This window comes from Desmodus rotundus, chromosome 10, assembly GCF_022682495.2.
Source record: "Desmodus rotundus isolate HL8 chromosome 10, HLdesRot8A.1, whole genome shotgun sequence".
Lineage (NCBI taxonomy): Eukaryota > Metazoa > Chordata > Mammalia > Chiroptera > Phyllostomidae > Desmodus > Desmodus rotundus.
Window position 1 is genome coordinate 63015169 of NC_071396.1, and position 27511 is coordinate 63042679.

Genomic DNA, 27511 nt, shown 5'->3' on the forward strand with positions numbered 1-27511 from the left:
AGGAGTTTACATAATACTTGTTTCTTTCAAGAATTATTTCACATAAAAAAATGGATTGGTGATTCAGCATTTGATAATAGTTCCTAGACGTTCAGCTAAAAGTGAAATGAAGAAGGAACTAAAATACTCTTGATTCTGTGATTTGTTCAAAGCTTCAACATGACCTTTTAAAAATCACTTTTAGGTATTATATTCCTTATCATTACAGTTTGTGTCCAATTGATTTATGCATTTTTCTTTTTAAAATGGAGTAAACAACAGCTATGATCCATTTATTTATATGAAGATTCTGAATCTGAACTATCACAGCTGATTATTTTACTTTGCTTTCTTGACCTGCCCTGTGCTATTTATGTGTAATGAAATAAGTTCTATAGCTAAATTGAATTTTTCTCTTCAGTTAAGTTTTTCTAATGTACTTGACAGCCATAATTTCTGCAATGCTAAATGCACAGAAATTAAAATTAAGGCAGATTTGTCAAATTAGTCTTAAAAGAGCATTCTCTTTAGAATTATTTACATATGATGTTTATTAGATTTTGTAAGCAGTATTGGCTGTATATCACTTATTTTCCAACTTTTTATAAAGAATTTCAGAGACGGGAAAAGAGAGGAACCATGAAGACGGTACTTCTCAGGTATACTGCAGTACACCCTGATTCTTGCTCCTTCTTAGATAATAAATCTCTCAGGAACTCTGGAATGGGACTGTGCAGTTATGATTCTTAGGAAATTCAGATATATTCTTTAGTTATGCTAATGCTGATAACCAAACAGCATATAAAGGTAAAATACCCCTATATATATATGCACACACACACACACATGAATAGATATGTCATCCTTTACACATTTTGTATTTTTTAGATGATAAGGAATATTTTTAAATATATACATATTTAAAGGCCAGATAAAACTTTCTGCTGACACAATGACCTGCTTGTTCTCTGTAGACAAATGGTAAATAGTGATAAAAAGTTAAGAGTAAAAGGTTTTCCATTAAGGAACAAAACTACTTACTTATGCTTCTAAAACTAAGCTAACAGCTTTTTTGGCAGTAGGTTTGGGTGTGGGAGGTAGAAGAGGAGTTGGTGAAGAAAGAGGGGATAAGAAGGAAGGGAACGCCAACTTAACCAACTGTATTCGATTAAATTAACCCTAACACCTATAGGATGATAGATGTTATAGCCAGATTGCTTGTTCTCTTATACTACAGCTTGGGAAGATGTGGGCTAGAGATTCACTGGGATCTTACAACTCTTATTCAGTGGTATTAAGTATGTTAACTTACAAAAGAATTCTTGGACATTCAGTAATTTCAACCAATAATTTTTATTTTGTTTTATTATTTTTAACGTGACCTACTGTGTCTGCCCTCTTACCTATCTTATTGCTATCATAATATGAAAAGTAAATAGTTAAGAGTGTTTAAAAAAACAGGTTATATAGAGTGGAGGAAAACTGTAAGTGTACCAGTTCAGTTACATTTTTAGGAAATTTTTTAGAAACTATTATATCCTCACCTCTTACTTGTTTTTATTCTAACCTAAACTGATCAGTAAAAATTTTCACATCTATAACAATATATTCTGAATTTTTAACTTTAGTGAAGTGAGACGAAAAATAAGTGCTGAAACAGTTGACAAACTGAAATTTTTAAATATCATACAACCCATTATTTATGGCCATATAGTGACACGTATGAGTTTCTGATTTGGTTAGTGGGTTGAAATATTCAAGCAATAAAGTGAGTCTTTGTTTACTTTGTTGGAAGAAAAGAAAAGAATTAATTGAAGAAAATTGCCTTCTCTTTGTTGGAAATGGAAATGTGAAACTAAGTTTGAGTTCTGTAAATACTAGAATATGTAGGAAATTGGAGACAGTTTTTTTTGTTTTATTTTTTTTTAGTGAGCAAGAACTCATTAGTGTATAACTTTTCCCCTGAATAGTCATTTATTTCTACTGATCTTCTAATTGTATGTTTTAATATGGCATGTTATAGTCAAAAAGTGCTTTCATATTCATTGTTATCTGAGCCTTATGATAACTCTGTGAGGTAGATTTCATAGGCATTTTTATAGCCATTTTACAACTGAAAGAACTAAGGCTCAGAGAGGTGTATGACTTGTCCCACTTTATAGAACTGAGTAAGAGGAAGAGTAGATAATGTGGTTAAATTCAGAGGCTTATTGTGAGGTAGGAGTTAGACTGAAACCTTGGTTTTGCCATTTTTTTTTTACCACGTTACCCTGGATTATTTAATCATATGAACCTTATTCTTCTGAAAAGTCAGAATAATATTTGCCTGATTGAATTTTTGTGTGATTAAATTAGATGGCATAATGAATATCAATTATAGTGCTTGTTGTGAATAAAAATTTAATAGCATTTACTGTATGCCAGATATTTTTCTAGGTGCTAGGGACATAGCAGTAAATAATATGCAAATGATCCCTATCTTTATGGCTCTTAATTGAAATGAAGAAAAACAATATAAACAAAGCATAAACACATAAACAGTTTTTTCTCACTTATTACAGGGCTTTTCTTACATTCATATAGATCAGAACAAATTTATGTCAGAGGTAGAACATCTTCTTCCCTTAAAGTAAGATATAATACCTAAAACATTTTCCTTTTAAGTACTTTTTAAGAAACACATATAACTAAGTGAAGCTTTCAAGAAGTACTAATAAAAGACCATTCTTAAAAATTATCTTCAGGTTTATAATATATCCTGGAAAAGATTCATTCAATCAACATTAGTCAAAAGAAAAGAGATTGCAGACATGAAGTAAACAGTGGTGGTGATGGACAGTAAAGTGTGCAGGAAAGGAAGACTGCAATGTTAAACATGGTGGAACAGTATGACATAAGACAGTGGATAGAAAGGGAGAGTAAAAGAAATGGTGTAGGATCTACAAAAAGTTTTGAGAAATGACTGAAATTACTGTGAGATCAGTACATAAACAAAATTCTTCATTTGAGAGCAATGTAAAAGTCTCAGCTTATTCATGCATTCATTTACCCTTTCAAATATTCAGGAAACATTTACTGTGCATTTTTTGTGCTCAGTGCTCTATCAGGCACTTAGGTTGCTCAGATGAACTTAACTAGGGTTAAGTGATCCCCAGTGAAATAAATATTATGGATCAGGTATGTAGGACCAACCTAGCCCACACTCTGCCTTTGTGAAAATTAGAAATAGGCTTTCCTTCTTCAAGATACTTTACTTCCACCTTTAAGAAAATTGTTGTAATATAAATTTGCAATGTCTGATATTTGCAGGATATAATTCTTGATGTAATACCCCAGGAACAGTCTGAAAATATGGAAGTGGTGGCCTACCACATGGACATGGGATGCTTGAAGAGCACAGAGAGGGGCACTGAACTCCTTTAAACAATCCAGTCCCCCTAATAATAAGGGAATGCAAATAAAGCAGTACCATTTGCAACTCTTTTGCAAGGAATAATTTACTTCTGTTGAAATTTGAAATTGTGGTAATTTTTTTCACTCAGTAACTGATAGCTGCAACATAAATTTACATAGTCCTTTATAAAACAATTTGACAGTGTATTAAGAAGTCTAAAACTCTTTACTATTTATAAAGCAAAAGGCTAGAAATAGCCCAGATGTCCATTAATAGGCACATGGTTGAATTAACTATGATACAGCCAATCAGTGGACTACTGTGTAGCTATCAAGAGGACTGAGGAATGATCTCCAGGGTATTGTTTACATGGGAAAAAATGTAGAAAAGTATGTACAGGATGCCAGCATTTACATAAGAAAAAGGTATGAGTCTTCTGGTCAAGGTAGGGGCATAGGTAAACATGGCTCGCCTCCTCTCACAACTACAGCAAAAATTACAACTAAGCTAAGCTAAAATTACAACAAAAAACTAGCACCCAGAATCATCAGAAAATAGATCTGTATGGAAGTCCAACAACCAAGGAATTAAAAGAAGTCACGTTCATCCAGACATGTAGGAGATGCAAAACGGGCAGTCTCACACCCACATGTAGTGGATAAAAATTGGGAAGGGTATCTTGGGAGTGAGGGATCCTGGCCGCACACCAGACCACTCAGCCCAGAGATCCAGTGCCAGGAAGGTAAATCCCATAACTCTGGCTGTAAAAACCAGTGGGGGTTGGGGTCATGGAAGAAACTTCAAGATTCTCAGGAGTCTTCTCTTAAAGGGCCCAGAAGGGACTTAGGACTTACATAGATTTACTCCCTCTGGGCTTCAGCACTAGGGCAGTAGCTGGAAGGGCACCAGTGGCATACTGGGAGAAATTGAAGCGTCTGGCATTTACCAGATGACAGCTTCCTCTTGGACAAAACTCCAGAGGCCTGGCAGCAGCATTGTCTCCTTTGTGAGTCATCCCTTACATGGGGCCACAGAGCAGTGACACCATATCAGAGACTCCATCAATCTAGGTACACATGTTGTCCTACCCTGGCAATTACCTAAGGCTCTGTCCTATCCAACTTACCAGCTGGTGTGCTTTTCTACAATAGGCCACAGTACTAAGACATGGAGTCAAAGCAGCTCTACCTGATACATGGAAACAGACATAGGGAGACTGACAAAATGAGTAGACAAAGAAATATGGCCCAATTGAAAGTGCAGAACAAAACTCCAGAAAAAGAACTAAACAAAATGGAGATAAGCAATTTATCAGATGCAGAGTTCAAAACACTGGTTATTAGGATGCTCAAGGAGCTCATTGGTTAGAAATGAAGTTTACACTAAATGAAAGAAAGAAAAATTTACAGGAAATCAATAGTGGAGTTGATGAAGCCAAGAATCAAATCAAAGATTTGGAACATAAGGAAGAAAAAAGCATTCAATCAGAACAGCAAGAAGAAAAAAGAATCCAAAAAAAACCCCCAAGGGTAAGGTAACCTTTGGAAAAGGGTAAAGGAACCTTTGGAAAAACTTCAAATGTACCAACGTTCAAATCATAGGGGTGCTAGAAGAAGAAGAAAAAAAGCAAGAAATTGAAAAATTATTTGAAAAAGTAATGAAAGAAAACTTCCCTAATTTGCTAAAGGAAATAGACGTACAAGTCCAGGAAGCACAGAGTCCCAAACAAGATGGACTTAAGAGGACCACACCAAGACACATCATAATTAAAATGCCAAAGGTTAAAGATAGAGAATCTTAAAAGTAGCAAGAGAAAATCCATTATTTACCTACAGGGGAGTACCCATAAGACTGTTAGCTGATTTCTCAAAAGAAACTGTACAGGCTCAAAAGGACTATATATTCAAAGTGATGAAAAGCAAGGAATTATAACCTAGATTACTCTATCCAGCAAAGTTATCATTTAGAATCGAAGAGCAAATAAAGTGCTTCCCAGACAAATAAAGCTAAAAGAGTTCATCATCACCAAGCCACTATTATGTGAAATGTTAAAGGGACTTGTTTAACAAAAAGATCAAAACTATGAACATTAAAGTGGCAATAAATTCACAACTATCAACAGTTGAATCTAAAAAACAAACTAAGCAAACAAGCAGAACAAAAACAGAAATATAGATATGGAGATCATTTGGAGGTTGTCAGTTGGGAGGGGGAAGGAGGAGAATGGGGGCAAAAGTACAGGGATTAAGAAGTACAAACTTGTAGGTACAGAATAGGCAGGGGGATGTTGAGAACAGTGTAAGAAATGAAATAGCCAAAGAACTTACATGCATGACCCATGGACATGAACTAAGGAGGGGATTGCCGGAGGGAATGTGGGGCACCAGGTAGAGGAGTGCAAAGAGGGAAAAATTGGGACAACTGTAATAGCATAGTTAATAAAATATATTTTAAAAAAGCAAAGTTATAGATAATATGTAAAAAGTCTTGATTATATATTTTTAAAAATAGTAAAGATAAACACTTTTTAAGAGTTTGCTATAGCTGTTATGGATTAAAGCACACCAGATATTCTGAATTCTGTGAACCCGTAAATGATAATTTATAAAATCCTCATTGGTCACCCTTAGAAGTTGGTGGGAAACCTCTTCTTTCTCCTCTACCTCCACCACCGCCACCTCCACCTACTCCTCCTTCATCTTCCTTCTTCCTTCCACTTTTTTTCTTCCTTTCTCCTCCCTCCTTCTTCCTCTCCTCCCTTCTTCCCCATCTTCACTCCTTCCCCCTCCTTCCTTGCCTGCTTCTCCTCCTCCTCCACTTCTTCACCATCATCATCATTATTATTTATAATCCTCACCAGAGGACATGCTTATTGATTTTAGAGAGAGGGGAAGGGGGGTAGAGATAGGGAGAGAAACATTGATTTGAGAAACATCCATCAGTTGTTTCTCATACACTCCCCAATTGGGGCCCAAACCCACAACCTAATAAGCATGTGCCCTGACCCAGAACTGGACCCACAATCTTTTGGTTTACAGGATAACTCTCCAACCAAGTGAACCCAATTTATTATTTTGAAGAGTTGCAAATAAACAGGATGTTCATTCTCCCTTTTCCATATGAACAACACCTCAAGATAACAAAATAGTTTTGGACAGATTTCTTTTTATAAAAGCATTCCAGCTTATTCATGAAAAAGAAATGGTAAAGATTGCAAATTCTAACTCTAAAGAAATAGCAGTGATCATGTGGCATCACAAGAGACCAACTAACTTTATGTACCTCCGGATGGAATTAATTATACAACACTATCTACATAGTATTCTTGCCCCACCCCCAAAAAATCAAACTTCAATCTTCCCAAGTCTCTAGGTCTAACTAATCTAGCTATCAATTTACAGGAAATCCAGGAGGCATAGGAACATTTTAAATAATACCATAGGGATGAATCAGCAAAATACAGATGGTAGGAAACTCGATAGGAATAATCACATGATTTTTTTTGACAAATAAATTGCAAATTTGAAAAAGGAGAGGTGAAACTTAGATTGCAAGAGACTTGATACACAATAACCAGCTGCAATATGTGGATCTTATGTGGCTCCTGATTAAAAGAAATTATTGTAAAACTGTGTGTATACATTTGAGATAATCAGGAAAATTTCACCTCTTACTCTGTTGATGATATTAGGAATTACTCATATTTTAGATAGGAAAATAGTGTTACGGTTATAGTTTTCTAAAAAGAACTTATCTTTTAGAGATATGTGCTGAAATATTTACATATGAAATTCACATATCTGGGATTTGCTATAAGATAATCCAGTTAGTGGGGCTTGAGTGGGTGAGGATGTAGATAAAACAAGATTGGCTATGGATCAATAATTGTTAAATTAGCTGAAAGTTGCATGGTGATTCATTATACTGTTCAGTTAGGTTTGTATATGTTTGAGATTTTTTCATATTAAAAATGAAATTATCCAAAGTAATCCTTTGTCTTAGTAATACTACTGTTAGAAATTTTTTAAAGAATTAAAATTTTAAAATTAAGATATTTGATACATAACATCATATTAGTTTCCATTCTCTTCTGGCTTGGAGCGTTTCCATTGAGAAATCAGTTGCTAACCTTATTGGGGCTCCCTTGTATGTTACTTCCTTTTTCTCCCTTGCTGCCTTTAAGATCCTCTCTTTGTCTTGGAAATTTGCCATTTTAATTATGATGTGTCTTGCAGTGGGTCTCTTTGGGTTCCTCTTGCTTGGGACTCTCTGTGTTTCCTGGGTTTGGGTGACTTTTGCTCTCCTCAGATTAGGGAAATTTTCCATCATTACTTTTTCAAACAGGTTTTCTATCCCTTGCTCTTCTTCTTCTCCTTCTGGTATTCCTCTTATACGGATATTGTTACGTTTCATGTTGTCCTGCATTTCCCTTATTGCCTCTTCATTCTTTCTGAGCCTCTTTTCCTTTTCTTGCTCTTTCTGGGTGTTTTTTTCTACTTTGTCCTCCAGCTCGCTGATCCGATCCTCTGCTTCATCAAGTCTGCTTTTCATTCCTTCTACTGTGTTCTTCAATTCAGAGATTGTATTCTTCATTTCCTCTTGGCCCTTGTTGATAGTTTCTCTTTCCTTTTTCATGTTGATATAGTTTGCAGTGAGTTCATTGTAGTTTCCCTGTAGTTTCTGGTAGTTCTCTTTGAGCTCAGAGAACTCAGTGAGCTTCCTGATGACCATTGCTTTGAACTCAGTATCTGATAGTTGACTTGCCTCGTTTTCAGTTAGCATTCTTTCTGAGGCTTCCTCCTTTCCTTTCATTTGGGGATTGTTTCTTTGTGTTCCCATTGTTTGTGGGACTCTTCCTGTTAGCCTCTGCTTCTTAAATTGATCTATTCTGACTCCCTGGGTTTATGGTATGAACTTCTATGGTAGAATGCCAATGGGATTCAGTGGTGCTGTCTCCTTAATCTCCTGTGCTCACTGGTCTTGAGCTGACGTTTATGGGTGTAACACGGTCTAATTCAGGTCTTTTCAGCACTCCAGGTTTTGTTGGCTCACCTGTGGGAAATAGAGGAATGGGGGCAAAGAAAAAAAAAAGAAGGGAAGGAGGGGAAAAGGGAATAGAAAAGGAAAGGAAGGAAGGAAGGAAGAAGGAATAAAAACAAGATCAGAGGCAAGATAAGAAGGAATTTTAACAAAAATTAAAACAACAGAATAAATAAAAGAAGGTAGGAAGAAGGAATAAAAAAGGTAAAGGATGGAAGGAAGAAGGAATAAAAAAAAGAAAGAAGGACAGAAAGGAAGAAGGAATTCAGGGGGAAAGAAGGAAAGAAAAAAGAAAAAAAAAGCAAAAGAAAAAAAAGAAAAAAAAAAAAGGTCTTCTGCTAGCTTTAAACTGGTCAGGTTAGTTCTGCTGGTCGTCCTGTCGTCTGATCTTTCGATGTCCTCTATCTTTGGTCTCCGATCTTCATATATGCTGGAATACTGTTGGCTGTTCGCTCTGCTCCTCAGATCAGCTAGGTATTTCACTGGCGTTGAGGGGAAGTGGACTCTGCTCCCACCTATCTCGCCGCCATCTTCACAGCCAACATCATATTAGTTTCAGGTGTATGAAATAATGATTCAATATATTTATATATTGGGAAATGATCACCATGATAAGTCTGGTTAACAGTCATCGCCACATATAGTTAACAATTTTTTTCCTTGGGATGAAAAAAACTTTTAAGATCTTCTCTTTTAGCCTTCAAATAACACAACACAGTACTATTAACTTTAGTCACCAGGCTGTATATCACATCCCCAGGACTTATTTATTTTGTAACTGGAAGTTTGTACCTTTTAACCACTTTCACCCATTTCACCCACCCCCACACCTGCCTCTGGCAACCACCAATCTGTTCTCTGTGCAGAGATAACTTTTTTTAAAGAAGAAAATGTCACATAGATACATAAAGATGTGTATTGCATCAGTATTTATACTTTTCTAAAACTGAAAATAGTACTGGCAGTGTGGTCAGTTGGTTGGAGTGTTGTCCCATACACCAAAAGGTTGCAGGTTTGATTCCTTGTCAGGACACATACCTAGGTTGCGGATTCTATCCCCAGTCAGGGCACATACGGAGGCAACTAATTCATGTTTTTCTCTCACGACTAACTAACTCACTCTCTCCCCCCCCCCAATTCCCTCCTTTCCTCCCTCCCACCCTCCATCTATCTCCCTGTTCTCCCTTTCTCTCTTCCCTTTCCTCTCTCTAAAATGAATAAACATATGCTCAGGTGAAAATGTTTTTTTTATTTTTAAAGATTTTACTTATTTTTAGACAGAGGGGAAAGGAAGGAGAAAGAGGGAGAGAAACATCAATGTGTGGTTGCCTCTCACATACCCCCTACTGGGGACCTGGCCTGCAACCCAGGCATATGCTCTGACTGGGAATTGAACTGTCAACCCTTTGGTTCACAGGCCGGCGCTCAGTCCACTGAGCCACACCAGCCAGGGCTCAGGTGAGAATTTTAAAAAACTGGAAATAAGTGACTCACAAAGATATGGTATATCACTAGATGAACTGTTACATGGTCTTTAGAATTATAATTGTGTGGATTATGGAGCATATGAGAAATTTTTTTGAGAAATTTTTTAATAAATGGAAAAAAGACTAAAATTCAGTATATATTTTTCTATGGATAAAGAAGAAACTGGTAATTTGACATAGTGTATTAATGGTGTGATTCATGGTGAACCATTTGGCTTCAGGAATTCAATTCCTCTTATTGTTTAGTAATTGAATAATAAATAAAGATTTTAAAAATTTAGTATGGTTATATTAAATATGTTATTACCTATGAATGGTTTTATAAGTTGTGTTTTCAGAGTTAACTCATAATTTCAAACAAAACTGGCATGTTTCTGAAAATATAAGGATATAGTAATTTATAAATATAAGGATATAGTTTATAAAACCTGCTTGCTAGTAAAAAGCAAGCAGGTTTTTGGTTAACCATGTAATGTCCAAATTTGCATACTGTTTTGCAAATTTAGACATTTGCAAAGTCCTCAATTAATAAAAGAATAATACTGTAGATTGTGATTAAAAATAGAAACAAGGTTTATATATATAATTTTACATGTATTACAAATGTAACCAAAAGCAGGTCCGACTACCTGCCACTATGAAGTGAGTCAATAATCAAGAGTCAGGTGCTGATATCAAGGAAAGTGGTTTATTTTTAGGTGCCAGCAACCTGGGAAATGGGGGACTCATGTCTCAAAGCCCATTTCCCCATCTTAACAGAAGTAGAGGTTTTTATAAGGAGGGAGAGGGGAACAGAACAAAGAGATCAAGGGAGGGGTTGAAAAGTTCTCTATGTGCAGATGAGCACAGTCTACTCCAGAAAGGCAAGTGATGGTCCAGTATGCATCATTTAGTCATCCTGGCTTCTCATCATCCTGGATTCTTGTCATCATGAATTCATAGTTGAAGGTCAGGAAATCTGGAGCTGAGGTGCCTGAAGGTTGGAGTCCGTATCTTTTGAAGTTAGTTCCTAGGATTCTTATTACAAATATGCTGTTCAATAATCAACAAAAGAAAAAAGCAAACAAAATATAACCAGAGACATTGAAATTAAGAACAATGTAACAATAGCCAAAGGGAGTGGGGAGGGGATAGTGGGGAGAGGGGTCTATAGGAGCCACAAGGACAAAATCAAGGGGGAGGGTAGAGGTGAGGGAGGGAGGTGGGACTGGCTGGGGTGGGGTGGAGGGATGGGCATAAAATGTAGACAATTGTAACTGAATAAAAATTAAAAAATAAAAAAAACAAAAAACAAATATGCTGTTCATCGGCAAGCTACATATTGCTCAAATTCAGCACTTTTACAGAAACAATGTCTAAAGAATGGTGGGGTGGGTTAATTTGTCCTGACTATATGATGCTAAATTTTGTGAAGATCTTTTTGTGTGTGTGTGAAGATCTTTGTGCAGTTTTTTTAGTTATTAATATCCTAAGATAAATACATGGTTACATCCAATAGGCAAAACATTTAAATTATAATATAGTTTAAAATAATATTCTACTTAAGTTTTTGCAAATAAAATTCTAAGCTTTGTCTGTGAACTGAATATTTTTTACAGTATTTGAATTTCAGCAGCTGAGAATAAATTATGGGAATTGTGGGAATCTAATATTATCAACAAAGGATTGTGATGTGACAGATCCTAAATATCTCAAAAGATATAATTTTGATTATGCCATTTTTTCTTCGTGGGCTCTAAACAAAGGGTGACTTGGATTTCTAAATGCTTTGTAATTTAGAGTTTAAACAAAAACTGTATTCTTCATTGTGCCAAAAATTTGGAAAAACTTTATGATATACTACTATGTAGCAATCTAATTAGGGTAAAAGGCTAATGAATAATAAATAAAATTTCTGAGTTACTAGCATACATCTTTAATTTGACATTGAATAAAGATTTTCCTTCTAGTTGGTGCATTGCTTCAAAATACAGATGCTAACTTACTTGGGAAAAAATGAAACGTTTCAAGATGTTAGAAAGTATTGTAGGCTTTCTTTTCTAATCACATCTGTCTAGTCAGGGTTTGCTGATAATTTGAAGTTTTGTTGAAAATATATAATGAAGGTCCATGTATTTAATGAAATTTCTAAGAAAGTTTATTTGGATTTTAGCAATATTATTAATGGTTCTATATAGGGAATCCAGATAATGGAGTTGTCAAATTGACTTTTAATTGATTTTCAGGGTTCCGGGTATCAGGATCGAAAGTTTGAGCAGAGAACTAGAAAATAATGTTTTTTTAAAAAAAATTTGAGAACCAAAAAATAAAATAACTGAAATAAAAGTTTGGTATGTGGGTTTAATAGACTAGGCAGAGCTGAAGAGAGAATGAATGAAGTGGAATATCATCAGAATGAAACAGAGACACAAAAAGAATAAAAAGTACAGAATAGAGGGTAAGTACATGTAATTAAAGTTCTAAAAGTAGAGCAAAGAGGCAGGATGTGTGGAATATTTGAAGACATGCTGACTTAAGAATTTTTCAAAACTGTGGAAATTACTATGGCATAGTTTCAGGAAGTCACACAAACCAAGAGCAAGATAAGTAAAATGAAAACCTACAGTCAAACTGCTAAAAGTCACAAACAGAAAATCTAAAATCAGTCAATGGAAAAATTAGACTTGCAACTGACTTCTCAACAGAAGCAGTGGAAGCTAGAGGACAGAAAAGAATAATATTTTCAAAATTCTAAAATAAAACCTAAAATTCTTTGCCTGGTGAAATATCTTTCAATGTTAAAGGTAAAGTAGATATTTTTTTGACAAACAAAAGCAAGAGTGGCCTAGAGCAGGAGTCATCCATCAGTCTACACTTCATAGCCTTCACTCTTTCCTCTATTTTGCGACCATACTCAACCATTTCTGTTTTCTGTGAGAATCCTGACCATGTGTGTTTTGAATGGTGCATATGATAGGTTGGTTATCTCTTAATCACTTAGTTGTATTTTTTCTCTAGTTTTGATCTGTTCTTTCATTTGGGCCACTTTTTTTGTCTCAGTGCACCTGTTACATAGTAAGGAGTGGAGCCTTAGGCATTCTCCAGGATGGGGCAACCTGCATCACTGTGTTGTGGTGCTGTGCGGGGGGTGGGGGGGAGGGGTCTGAGAGGAAACAGTGCAGCTTGCTCTGCTCTTGGCCAGCTTTCAGTCACATCCTCCAATAGCCACAAGTAAATTGGGCCCCTCTGGTGCAGATTCCTGGGTGGGTGGGTTTGTGTATGTCTTAGGACCCTGTAGGTGTCTCCAACAAACTCTCCTGTGAGGCTGGGAGTTTCTTCTGTTGCCACAACCCCCACAGGTTTTTTCAGTCAGAGGTTTTGAGGCTTTATTTCTCCACACTGGATCCCTGGGTTGTATGGTCTGTCTCGCTCCCCAGTTGTTGCCTCCTGGTTTATCTGCATGCAAATGTGGGACCACCTGCTCCACCAGCCACCACCTTGCCAGATCCTTGAGCTGCTGCCTTGCCACGAGTCCTCTCTGCCCCAGCTGCCTGTCTCTGCCCCTCCAACGGGTCTGGATGAATGTTTCTACTTTAACTCCTTGGTTGTTGGACTTCCATACAGTTCAATTTTCTGGCAGTTCTGGTTGTTTTTTGTTTTTAAATTTGTTGTTGTCCTTCTTTTGGTTGTGGGAGGAGGCACAGTGTATCTACCTACACCTCCATCTTGACCAGACATCTCTGCCCTTCCATTCTAAATGATAGCTTTGCCAAGTAGGGCAGTCTTGGGTGTAGGTCCTTCCTTTTCATGACTCTGGATATTTCTTGTTAAATCCTTCTAGCCTGCATGTTTTCTTTTGAGAAATCAGCTGACAGTCTTATGGGAACTCCCCTGTAGGTAACTAATTTCTTTTCTTTTGCTGATTTTAAGATTTTCTCTTTATCTTTAAACCTTTGACATTTTAATTATGTCGTTTCTTGGAGTGGGCCTCTTTACATGCATCTTATTTGGGATTCTCTGTGTTTCCAGAACATGCATGTCTATTTCCTTCACCAAATTAGGGAAGTTTTCTTTCACTATTTTTTTCAAATAGACTTCCAATTTCTTGCGCTTTCTCTTCTCCTTCTGGCACCCCTTCTATGTGAATGTTGCAATGTTTGAAGTTGTCCCAGAGCCTACTTATACTTTCTCATTTTTTTGGATTCTTTTTTCTTCTTGTTCTGATTGGTTGTTTTTTGCTTCCTTATGTTGCAAATCTTTGATTTGATTCTCTGCTTCATCCACTCTACTGTTGTTTGCCTGTAAATTGTTCTTTATTTCAGTTAGTGTATCCTTTGTTTCTGACTGGATCTTTTTTATGCTGCTGAGGCCCTCACTAAGTTCCTTGAGCATCCTTATGAACAGTATTTTGAACTCTGCGTCTGATAGATTGCTTATCTCCATTTCATTTAGCTCTTTTTCTGAAGGTTTGATCTGTTCTTTCATTTGGGCCATGTTTCTTCGTCTCCTCATTTTGGCACCGTCCCTGTGTTTGTTTCTATGTATTAGGTAGAGCTGCTTTGACTCCGTGTCTTGGTAGTGTGGCCTAATCTAGTAGGTGTCCTGTAGGGTCCAGTGGCACAGCCTCACTGTTCACCCAAACTGGGGACTCGAGGTATGCCCTTCATGTGGAATAAGGACACCCTCCTCTTGTAGTTGAGCCTTGGTTGTTGTTGGCAGATCAATGAGAGGGATTAACCGAGGCCAGTCACCTGCAAGGATTGGCTGTGACCACTTACACCAACCTCCACTATCCATGGAGGGTCAGCTGTGCAGGTCCAGAATGGTGGTGCTCCGATGTGGTCTGTAGTTGTCCACTGGCTGTACTGGCCTTGGTGTTTCCTGGGTGGTACAGGCCAAGGTCAGCCTCCACCAGTGTTTTGCCTGGGGCCACGCTGCCTGAGCTATAAAGCAGTATGAGATGGCTGCTATTTGTTCTGTGCTTGGAGATTCCCAGGCAAAGCATAGCTGTGAATCCAGGCTGGCTGCTGCTAGTGCTGTGCCTGGGGTTCCCTAAGGCCAGCTGTTGCTTGTTTGAGAGAATTTAGAATGCTGTGCAGCATGAGCCAAGACCAGCCATTCAAGTGGAAAAGCAGCCTGGGTAGGCCCCTAACTTGGCTGTGGCAGGGTCTCTGGGGATCTCCAAGGTGGGTCACACAGTATTAGCCAGGTTGATGGAGTCTCAGATATGGCACCAGCTAGCTGGCTATGGTTTCTTTAAATCTATAGTTGTTACAGTTCCTTTTAACTCAATTTCTGATGGTTCTGAGTGATGGTGGTTCTATATTTTAGTTGTAATTTTGATGTGGTTGTACAAAGAAGTGAGCCATGTCTGCTTACACTGCCATCTTGACCAGAAGTCAGAATGATCTTTGGCTGGCACTTATATTTAGTTCTCTGTTTCATTTTGAGTTAATATTTATGTATGGTACAGAATGGTACAATTTTATTTTGTGCATGTGATTATCCATTTTTCCCAGCATCATTTTGTTGAAGAGACTTCTTTCTCTACTTAATGATCTGGGCACTGTCAAAAATCAAAGAACCATAGATATAGGAGTTTGTTTCTGAACTGTTGGCTCGAATCCATTGATTTGTATATCTCTTCTTATGCCAGTACCACACTATTTTCATGACTGTAACTTTATAGTAGGTTTTGAAATTTAGAAGTATGTGTCTTTCAACTTTGTTCTTTTCAAGATCACTCTGGCTATTTGGGGCCCCTTGCAATTCCATGTAAATTTTAAGATTGGCTTTTCCATTTCTTCAACAAGGTCAGCAGGATTTAGTCAGGAATTGCATTCTGTATATCACTTTTCATAATATTCTGAAGATGGCAGTACTTCCAACCCAAAGATGTCTTTCCATTTATTTAGGTCTTTTTTAATTTCTTTCAGCAATGTTTTACAGTTTTCAGTGTCTAAGTCTTATTCCTACTTGGTTATATTTATTTCTTACTATTTTATTTTTTTGATAATATTGTAAATGGAATTGTTTTTTAATTTCATTCTGATTTTTCATTGGTACCGTACAACTTTTTTGTGTGATCATTATCTCACAACTTTGCTAAAATTGCTTCTTAGTTCTAATGGTTTTTGTGGGTTCCTTTGGATTTTCTTTGTTTAAGATCATGTTCTATGCACTTCAAAAACATTTTTAAACCTACTTACTACCTTTATGCCAGTGTTTTTCAAAGTGCAGGTCCCACCTATTAGTACGTTGTGAAATCAATCGAAACATGTAAGTTTTGTGAAATTTTTCTGTATGAAACGTACACATATGCATGTGTTTTAAGTTCTTATATAAAATGTATTTTTTTAATTTAATTTATTTATAGAGAGAGGGGAAGGGAGGGAGAAAGAGAGGGAGAGAAACATCAATGTGTGGTTGCCTCTCATGTGGCCCCTACTCAGGACCTGGCCCACAACCTAGGCATGTACCTTGACGGGGAATCGAACCAGCGACCCTTTGGTTCGCAGGCCAGCACTCAGTCCACTGAGCCACACTAGCCAGGGCTAAAATGTATTTCTTAATTGTCAATTACAGTAAAATATTTAATGCCATATTTTACAACATGTAATTTGAATGTAAATTTATGTGATTAATTAGATACAAGTGAAAGTCCTAGCAGTTGCCTTTTATTACCTTGGAAATGGTAATTCTATATTGAAAGCAGTTTTCTGGACACAAAAATAATTGAGGAAAAAATATACTCTTTGTTCATTGGTAGTCCTATGAATAATAAGCTTATAAGATTTTTGCCCTTCATGCTTCCTGGTGATTACTTCTTAACCTGTTTTTGGTACTGTTGAGAAAGTTTCTTACTGAAACTCCAGATATTTTCTTGAGAATGTATTTTACTAAAAATAGTAATCTGAGAACCAAGATGGCGGCGTAGGTAGACACACTGCGCCTCCTCGCACAACCAGAACTGACAGAAAATCAAACGGCAAGGAAGTCCGACACCAAGTAGATAAAAAAGAAACATACATCCAGACCGGTAGGAGGGGCGGAGACGGGCAGCCAGGGTGGAGAGGACTCGCGTTGCCGTGGTGGACCGAGACTGGCGGAGTGTGGGACTAACGGGGCAGGCAGTCCGGCCACTAGCAGACCCTGCGGCCCCACATTTGCGCAGATAAACCGGGACGATTGGCGGGGAGTGAAGCAGACCACATAACCCAGGGCTTGAGCTCGGGGAAATAAAGCCTCAAACCTCTGATTGAAAGCACCCCTGGGGGTTGGGGCGGCAGCAGGAGAGACTCCCAGCCTCACAGGAGAGGTCGTTGGAGAGACCCACAGGGCCCTAGAGTGTGCACAAGCCCACCCACTCAGGAACCACCACCAGAGGGGCCCAGTTTGATTGTGGGTAGCAGAGTGAAAGATTGAGGTCCGGTGGAGAGTGGAGCGGGCGCCATTGCTCCCTCTCGGCCCCTTCTCCACGTATGGCACAGTGACCAGCGTTACCCCGCCCCGGGGAACACCTAAGGCTCTGCCCCTTTAAGTAACAGACGCGCCAAGACAAAAAAAATAAAATGGCCCAAATGACAGAACACTTCAAAGCTCCAGAAAAAATACAACTAAGCGAGGAAGAGATAGCCAACCTATCAGATGCACAGTTCAAAACACTGGTTATCAAGACACTCACAGAATTGGTTGAATTTGTTCGAAAACCAGATGAAAAAATGAAGCCTATTCCAAGAGAAACAAAGGAAAATGTACAGGGAACCAATAGTGATGCTAAGGAAACTGGGACTCAAATCAATGGTGTGGACCAGAAGGAAGAAACAAACACCCAACCAGAAAAGAATGAAGAAACAAGAATTCAAAAAAATGAAGAGAGGCCTAGGAACCTCCATGACATCTTGAAACGTTCCAACATCCGAATTATAGGGGTGCCAGAAGGAGAAGAGGAAGAACAAAAACTTGGAAACTTATTTGAACAAATAATGAAGGAGAACTTCCCCAATCTGGCAAAGGAAATAGACTTCCAGGAAGTCCAGGAAGCTCAGAGGGTCCCAAAGAAGCTGGACCCAAGGAGGAACACACCAAGGCACATCATAATTACATTAGCCAAGATGAAACAGAAGGAGAGAACCTTAGAAGCAGCAAGAGACAAGGACACAGTTACCTACAAAGGGGTTCCCATAAGACTGTCAGCTGATTTCTCCAAAGAGACCTTACAGGCAAGAAGGGACTGGAAAGAAGTATTCCAAGTCATGAAAGGCAGGGACCTACATCCAAGATTACTGTATCCAGCAAAGCTATCATTTAGAATGAGAGGGCAGATAAAGTGCTTCTCAGATAAGGTCAAGTTAAAGGAGTTCATCATCACCAAGCCATTATTATATGAAATGTTAAAGGTAGTTACCTAAGAAAAAGAAGATAAGAAATATGAACAGTAAAAATGACAGCAAACTCACAGTTATTAACAACCACACCTAAAACCAAAACAAAAGCAAACTAAGCAAACAACTAGAACAGAAACAGAACCACAGAAATGGAGATCACATGGAGGGTTATCAATAGGGGATTGGGAGGGGGAGAGAGGGGAGAAAGGTACAGAGAATAAATAGCATAAATGATAGGTGGAAAATAGACAGGGGGAGGGTAAGAATAGTGTAGGAAATGTAGAAGCCAAAGAAGTTATAAGTATGACCCATGGACATGAACTATAGGGGGGGAATGTGGGAGGGAGGGGTTGGGCAAGATGGAGTTGAGTGAAGGGGCGGAAATGGGACAACTGTAATAGCATAATCAATAAATATATCAAAAAAATTAAAAAAGTAATTTTTAAATTGCATACCTAATACTTATTACAAATGAAAATAACAAAAAGCCCTATTATGAAGGATATTACAATCTACATTTTCTACATTAATAGGTAGATATTATCAAAATATAATAAAATGTATATTTTCACCAGTTAAATTAATGTCAGTTTACTGAATATAGTAAATAATTAAGGGAGAACTTACAGCTTATTAATACAGGTGAGATACTTTGAAACATAACTATTATACATGATACAAAATTATGATTTTATGGAAAGATAAAATTTCTGTGCACTAGACTCCTGATAGGATGTCTTTCCAGTTAAACAAATTGAATGGTGTTTGATTTTTCTAAATTGTTGTGCATGATGTTAAATTGTGTCTTTTATGCACAAGTAGTTTGGGGACGTTATGGGCTATGCATAGTAAAGTACATTAGGACTGTGTAGGTATCACCAGTGGGGTCATGTTTCCCTGTGTTCTCTTTCCTCCACTTCCCATTTACTGATAAGGATCTTCCCAGTGGTCCAAATGTCTTCCTGACATTCTTTTTACATGTATTGGAATGAGCTGGGCCTTCAGAATCCAATAGGACTGTGTTGAATTCCCCTTCTCCCTCATGTCAGCTTTATAACTGTGGACAAGTCACTTGAGTACTCTTAGCCTCTGTGACCTTTCCTATAAAATGGGGGATGATTCGGGGTTCCATTGAATACTAAATGCTATTGTGATCTCTCTATGATATGTGAAGTATAGTGCCTGGCATAATAAATACTCAGTAAATTGTAACTCTTAGAATACCTGAGTTATGATTTATAGTCAATAAATGGTAATTCTCTTTCTATTCCCAACCAAAACTTTTATATATGTCCTATCATTTTCAAATAGAAGCTAATTCTAGTAAGCTCATCTATGCTGTTGGGTGTTTGTTAGTGGACCACTTACTGATGGTCTTGTCATGCATGAAACTTGGCTAATAGGAATTGCAGAATTGCCTTGCTGTCTCATATGAAAATACAAATATATTAGATGTGTCTGTTTTTAAGGTACAAAAAAACAAATAATAAACAAGCATCATATTTTCCTCTTTTTAGTTATGTGCTGCTCATCTCTCAACTGAATCAGAGGCACCAAATCATTATCAGGCAGTATGTCGTGCACTGTTCGCAGAAACAATGGAGCTGCATACATTTCTAACTAAAATTAAAAGTGCAAAGGAGGTAAGTACCATTGCTTTCATATTTATTGGCATTGTGAAAAATAAACATGAATTTTTAACATTGTCCATCATGTTATTTAAGGTATTTATTACCATCCTGATGAGTGCTGCAATTCATTCAAGAAAGAAGTAAGTTAGGCAGAATTTATTTTTTTAAATGTGTGTGAATTCGTTTCATAAAACAAAGAATTTCATAAATCATCCTTACAAATGGGAAATAAATAATACTGAGTTCGTTCAATCAATTGCTCCTTCTGACTTGATTTTTATCCCCTTTCTGATAGTCTTTTGTCCATTTTAAAATATGTTAGTACATCTTTCAGGAAGAGATAAGGACTCAAAAAGAAGGCTACACCTTTGATAATTTTACTCTTTTATAATGGATTTGATTAAATTTTTAATGGAGGAGATGTGAATTCAGATTATCCAAAATCTCATTTTATCTATTTCATTTAATTATTATTTATTCGTGTCTGTGAGTTAAAAATATATGTAGAGTACAAAAAGAATCATTCTAATTTATTTACTAAATTAATTGCCATACTATATGTTATACAGATGGTCGTCAAGATTCATGAGATCTATATAAAGTAGCACAGTATCTGACACACAGTAACAGCTCAGTACATGATAGTGGGTGTCATTTCTTTTATGACTGAAGCAGGGAATTTATCTAAACACCAGTTCACAATTAGGATGACACAGTTTGCGGAGGTACACGTGTAGGGTATGCAGGGGAGGAAGGAAAATATTAATCTATATTAGTAAAATAGGACTAATTAGCTCTGGTAATAAGTGACAGATGTCTCAGCCAGGTCACCCTTAATAAATCACATTAAATAAATCCATTTTATATATATGCATCAGAGTTGTAAGCATTCCTTTTTAGTTCTAGCCAAGCCACTACTTACAGTTGATCAGCCAATGAAAAGCTATGTATATTATTTTTTTATTTTTTAGGATTTTGTAGAGTTGGACCCAAGAAACAAATCTTCAACAGGGTGGAAAGGGTGAACTATGTGTTATTTGAAGAAGAATAATAAATACATCATAGAGTAGCTTTTCCTCCTCGACAGAACCAGAGAATGTAGGGTTCAATTAAGCTTCAGAGTAAACATCTGAAAGCACAACCTCAGTTAAGGCTTAGTAAATAGTAGAAAAGATTACTTTTTAAGGTTGTAATTATCTTTCCTAGCTTATTAAGAATGAAATTGCCTTATCCAGAGATACAGGCATTATTTTTAGGGTGGAAGTGCAGTCTGTAGGGTCACTAGAATAAATTAAATGACTTCTTTTTAAAGTCCTTTTAACACAGACATCTTTAGGAACCATTTCTGAGCTTAAAAAGTGGTATTAATAAGTATTTTTCTACTCTAGTGAGCTTTAAAAACTTTCCTTTTTGCTTTTTATTAAAGCTTTGCTTTGCCAAAAAAAATCCTCAGGAAGAGATTTAAGCATTATGAAAATTTATTTAAATAAAAATTTCATAAGTGGAGTAAAAGAACATGAGTGATTGGAACCATTGGTGGCTTTGTGGCGATGCTCACAGTGACTGGTCAGGCCCTGCCTGAAGTTAGGGACCTTGAGGTCAGGGTTTCAGCCATCTCTTCTGCTGCCCCCTTCTGGCACCACCCCAAATGTAGGTCTTTATAGACAATAGTTCTGTCCTATTTCCTCATCTCCTACTCTATTTCCCTGTTTTCTTTTTTTTAAAATATGTTTTATTGATTATGCTATTACAGTTGTCCCAATATTTTTCTCCCCTTTATCCCTTGCCTCCCTGAACCACCCCCCTCACCCTGCAGCATTTACTGCCCCCCCCAACACACAGTTCATATCCATGGGTTGTACATATAAGTTCTTTGGCTTCTCCATTTCCTATACTATTCTTGACGTTCCCCTATCTATTTTGTGCCTACCAATTATGCTTCTTATTCCTTGTGCCTTTTTCCCACATTCTCCCCTTCGCCCTCCCCACTGATAACCCTCCATGTGATTTCCATTTCTGTGATTCTGTTCTTGTTCTAGTTGTTTACTTAGTTTTTATTTTTTAGGTTCAGTTGTTGATAGTTGTGCATTTGTTGTCTTTTTTCTGTTCATAGTTTTTGATCTTCTGTTTCTTAGCTAAGTCCTTTTAACATTTCATATAATAAGGGCTTGGTGATCATGATCTTCTTTAACTTGATCTTATCTGGGAAGTACTTAATCTGCCCTTCCATTCTAAATGAGAGCTTTTTTTATTTTTTTTTAAATCTATTTATTGATTATGCTATGACAGTTGTCCCATTCCCTCCCCCACTCCACTCCATCCTGCCCACCCCCTCCCTCCCACATCCCCCCCCTATAGTTCATGTCCATGGGTCATACCTATAAGTTCTTTGGCTTCTACATTTCCTACACTATTCTTACCCTCCCCCTGTCTATTTTCCACCTATCATCTATGCTACTTATTCTCTGTACCTTTCCCCCCTTCTCCCCCTCCCACTCCCCTATTGATAACCCTCCATGTGATCTCCATCTCTATGGTTCTGTTCCTGTTCTAGTTGTTTGCCTAGTTTGCTCTTGTTTTTGTTTTAGGTGTGGTCGTTAATAACTGTGAGTTTGCTGTCATTTTTACTGTTCATATTTTTTATCTTCTTTTTCTTAGGTAACTCCTTTTAACATTTCATATAATAATGGCTTGGTGATGATGAACTTTTTTAACTTGACCTTATCTGAGAAGCACTTTATCTTCCCTTCCATTCTAAATGATATCTTTGCTGGAGACAGTAATCTTGGACGTAGGTCCCTGCCTTTCATGACTTGGAATACTTCTTTCCAGTCCCTTCTTGCCTGTAAGGTCTCTTTGGAGAAATCAGCTGACAGTCTTATGGGAACCCCTTTGTAGGTAACTGTGTCCTTGTCTCTTGCTGCTTCTAAGGTTCTCTCCTTCTGTTTCATCTTGGCTAATGTAATTATGATGTGCCTTGGTGTGTTCCTCCTTGGGTCCAGCTTCTTTGGGACTCTCTGAGCTTCCTGGACTTCCTGGAAGTCTATTTCCTTTGCCAGATTGGGGAAGTTCTCCTTCATTATTTGTTCAAATAAGTTTCCAAGTTTTTGTTCTTCCTCTTCTCCTTCTGGCACCCCTATAATTCGGATGTTGGAACGTTTCAAGATGTCCTGGAGGTTCCTAAGCCTTTCCTCATTTTTCCGAATTCTTGTTTCTTCATTCTTTTCTGGTTGGATGTTTGTTTCTTCCTTCTGGTCCACACCATTGATTTGAGTCCCAGTTTCCTTCTTATCACTATTGATTCCCTGTACATTTTCCTTTGTTTCTCTTGGAATAGGCTTCATTTTTTCATCTGGTTTTCGAACAAATTCAACCAATTCTGTGAGCACATTGATAACCAGTGCTTTGAACTGTGCATCCGATAGGTTGGCTCTCTCTTCCTTGCTTAGTTGTATTTTTTCTGGAGCTTTGAAGTGTTCTGTCATTTGGGTCATTTTTTTGTTGTTGTGTTTGTCTTAGCAGGTCTGTTACTTTAAGGGGCAGAGCCTTAGGTGTTCACCAGGGCGGGATAATGCTGGTCGCTACGCTGTGACACTATACATGGGGGAGGGGCCGAGTGGGAGCAATGGCGCCCGCCTCACTCTCCTCTGGATTTCAATCTTTCACTCCGATACCCACAATCAAACTGGGCCCCTCTGGTGCTGGTTCCCGAGTAAGTGGGCCTGTGCACACTCTAGGCCCCTGTGGGTCTCTCCAACAACCTCTCCTGTGAGTCTGGGAGTCACTCCTGCTGCCGCCCCAATCCCCAGGGGTGCTTTCAATCAGAGGTTTGAGGCTTTATTTCCCCGAGCTGGAGCCCTGGGTTGCGCAGTCTGCTTCACTGCCTGCCGTTCTACCAGTTTATCTGTGCGCGAATGTGGGGCCGCGGGGTGCTACCCGCTGCTCTGCCTGCCCCGTTCTCCGCCACTCTGAGTCCGGCCCTCTCGGTTTATCTGTGCGTGAATGTGGGGCCACAGGGTCTGCTAGTGGTCAGACCGCCTGCCCCGTTCGTCCCACACTCCGCCAGTCTCGGTCCCGCCACAGCCACGCGAGTCCTCTCTGCCCTGGCTGCCCGTCTCTGCCCCCCCTACCGATCTGGATGAATGTTTATTTTTTATTTCCTTGGTGTCGGACTTCCTTGCCGTTCGATTTTCTGTCAGTTCTGGTTGTGCGAGGAGGCGCAGTGTGTCTACCTATGCCGCCATCTTTGTGCCCCCCTAAATGAGAGCTTTGCTGGATAGAGCAATCTTGGATGTAGGTCTTTGCCTTTCATGACTTTGAATACTTGTTTCCAGCCCCTTCTTGCCTATAAGTTTCTTTTGAGAAATCAGCTGATAGTCTTATGGGAACTCCTTTGTAGGTAACTGTCTCCTCTCCTCTTGCTGCTTTTAAGATCCTCTCCTTATCTTTAATCTTGGGTAACTCGATTATTAGGTGTCTTGGGTAACTCGATTATTGGTGTGCTCCTCCTTGGGTCCGATTTCTTTGGGACTCTCTGAGATTCCTGGACTTCCTGGAAGTCTCTTTCCTTCACCAGATTGAGAAAGTTTTCCCTCATTATTTGTTCAAATAAGTTTTCAGTGTCTTGCTCCTCTGTTTTCCTTTCAGCATTCCCATGATTTAGATGTTGGAACGTTAAAGTTGTCTCATAGGTTCCTAAGCCTCTCCTCATTTTTTTGCATTCTTGTTTCTTCATTCTGTTCTGGTTGGTTCCTGATTTCTTCGATGATGGTTCTAAATCGTTGACTTGAGTCCCAGTTTCCTTCCCTTCACTGTTGGTTCCCTGTATATTTTCTTTTTTTCACTTTGTATAGCCTTCACTTCTGCCTTCATTTTTTGACTGAGCTCAATCAATTCTGTGAGTATCCCAATTACAAGTGTTTTGAACTCTGCATCGGACAGGTTGTCTGTCTCCTCATCGCTTACCTCTTTTTCTGGAATTTTGATCTGTTCTTTCATTTGAGCCATATTTCTCTGTCACAATGCACCGTCTGGATGAATGTTTCCTTAACTCCTTTGTTGTTGGACTTCCATGCAGATGTTTTTCTGGCAGTTCTGGTTGTTCTTTGTTTTAAAATCGGTTGTTACCATTCTTTTGGTTTGTGTGAGGAAGAGAAGCATTTCTGCCTTTGCCTCCATCTGTCCAGAACTCCTGTTTCCCTACTTTCTTGATTACTTCTCAACCTTTTCCATTCTTTTAGGAATCTCTGCTTTATTTTTTAAAAGAACTCCCTAGTACCCTCAGGTTCTTTTCAGAACATTTGTTCCCCCAATGGTAGTGTTTTCTCTTGCTTCCCTCTTGTGGGAAACCTCTTTTTCCTCCATATCTTCATATGTCTGGACTGGGGAGGATTAGTAATATTCGCTCTCTCGTATGGTTTCCAAATAACTACTCTTTGTATTTGTGAAAAAGTTCATGTCATCCACTTCTGTTAGTCTTAAACAAGTTTTCACTGTCACCTGCCATCATCTTGAGTGATTTCTTTGATAAAAAGAAACTATGGCTTTGATTTCTTGACTTTTCCTCTACTTCAGTACTCTACCTGAACACCTCTTTGTCCTAAAAATTACCTGCAATCATCCCACCTTGGAAATCATGCATGGGCTCTTGTACCCTCTTCCTGTCATCCCTGCCCTTTGAGCTTTTTCCCTCACTGCCACCTGACCTCGTCTTCCAGTTCTTTCCTCCCCCATTTTCTTCTAGTTTATTAGCCCTTCCTGAATTCACTTCCTTTCCTACATAAACTAGAATCAGTCACCTTATCAGCATTTCAGGTCCCCGTGTCCAGTAAGATTAGTATACTACCCTCCTGCTGGTCCCCTCATCACTGTAAATCCTCTTCATCCAGTTCATCTTTTACATTGTCAGTAAGTGATTCTTGTAGATCACAGATCTGATCTGAGGAATTCAGCTCCAGGCCCAACCTCTGCGTGATCTTTCAGGCTTGACCATACACAGGCTTGTCTTAACAGACCTCAGAGGGGAAGCTGCCCTTCCCACATGGGACTTGGTGCACAGGCAGTCTACTGCACTCTGGCATCCCGCAGGGGATTGCAAGGACTCAGAGCATCCCACTGGGTCTTCCATGTTCGTTTGCACAGCTATATTCGTAGCCCAGGTGCCTCCGCTTGAAGACCCTTGACTGGGACACTTTCCTCTTCTCTTGACTCAGCACTTTCTGTTCCTCACTTTTCCTCATTCCCTCCCACTGGCCCTCTCAGGACCATAAGATGGCAGAGGCTTTTTTGCAGTACTCCTCAGCAGGAGAAAGATTCCCCCACCTGCATTACATGTCACCTGACCTTTGCTCCGTGCTGTTCCATAGAGAAAAAATGAAACAAAGGGAACAAAACATCCTTTTTGGCCTCTTGCTTGCATTGTTCCAGTGAATGAGTAAAGGCTTGATTATCACTTTTAGTTTGGTTCATCCTCCCTGACTGCTAACCATCTGGCAAGTTGCCAGAGCCATGTTGTTTCCCTGATTAATACGGCTCTTCATCACTTACATTAAAACTCCATTGTCTTCCACACAGACCTTTCACGGTATTTCATCTCCTTGTGTTTTTATTCTTTTCAACACTATCTTCTCTGCATTTTAAACTATCCAATCAAAATTACTTACAGTTTCTGAATACATCATGTGATTATGTATCTGTGACCCTTGCACATTCTTTTCTTTCTGCCTGGAAATTCTCCCCTTGTCTGTTGGTGAATTCTTATTTATCCATTTAAACCCTGCTCACATTTTATCTCCATATGAAATATTCATGACCTCTTTCCAGCTGTAAGTTTTATGTCCTCCACAACCTATATGTCTTATACATCTTTCAGTCTTAACACTTCTCATACTCCATAGTAGTTATTTGCTTATGTATTTGTAATTTTTTCTCAACAACTGGACCAGATGCTTCTTGAGATAATTGACTGTGTTTTAAATGATCTTATATTTTAAAAAAATGCTCTTCTATTAATGACTCTTAATACAGTATGTGCATATAGGAAATACTCTAGAAATGGTTGCTGAACTAAACATATATACTATGTGTGTTTTTCAGGCATTCTGTTGGAAGAAGTCAGTTTTGAAAGCATTTCTGACTAGTAGAAACATTTTGGCCAATATTTCTAGTAAATATGAGAACTTTTCAGGGGTATACATGAGATCTTTGAGTACTCTTGCCATTTTTTTACACACAGAATTCATTTAATAATCAGTCTTAAGAAGGCAAGCAGGAAAATATGTGGAAATCCTGACACTTAAGAACATTCGTATTGTTTAATTATAGATTTTATGCTGTATAAATTTCCTGTCAACACTGACATTTCAGCAATACAGTCTTAGGGGGTTTAAATGGATTTCCTTTTCCTCTGCGATGCATGCAGCTTTCTTAAAATTACAGAATGTTTTCATATATGTATGTTAGTCATTTTAACCTTTCCTTAAGGGTAGTAAATTCATTCTACTAATAAAATACTGTGTTAATTTGGTATTTTTACTGAAGATCTCAAAATACTTTATACATTTTAAGAATCAGACAATCTTCTATACCTGTAAGATGGTGTATATCAGTTGGAAC

At 38.1% G+C, this 27511-nt stretch overlaps 1 protein-coding gene across 4 annotated transcripts in view; it reads left to right on the forward strand.

The window, feature by feature from the left end:
* Positions 1-27511, forward strand: part of SPIRE1 (spire type actin nucleation factor 1) — a 267545-nt gene that overhangs the window by 132965 nt on the left and 107069 nt on the right. For all 4 annotated transcript variants that reach the window (XM_045187677.3, XM_045187678.3, XM_024580563.4 and 1 more), the window contains exon 4: positions 19784-19909. In XM_045187677.3, coding sequence (XP_045043612.2) covers positions 19784-19909 — 126 coding nt within the window. The remainder of the gene's footprint in view (positions 1-19783; positions 19910-27511) is intronic.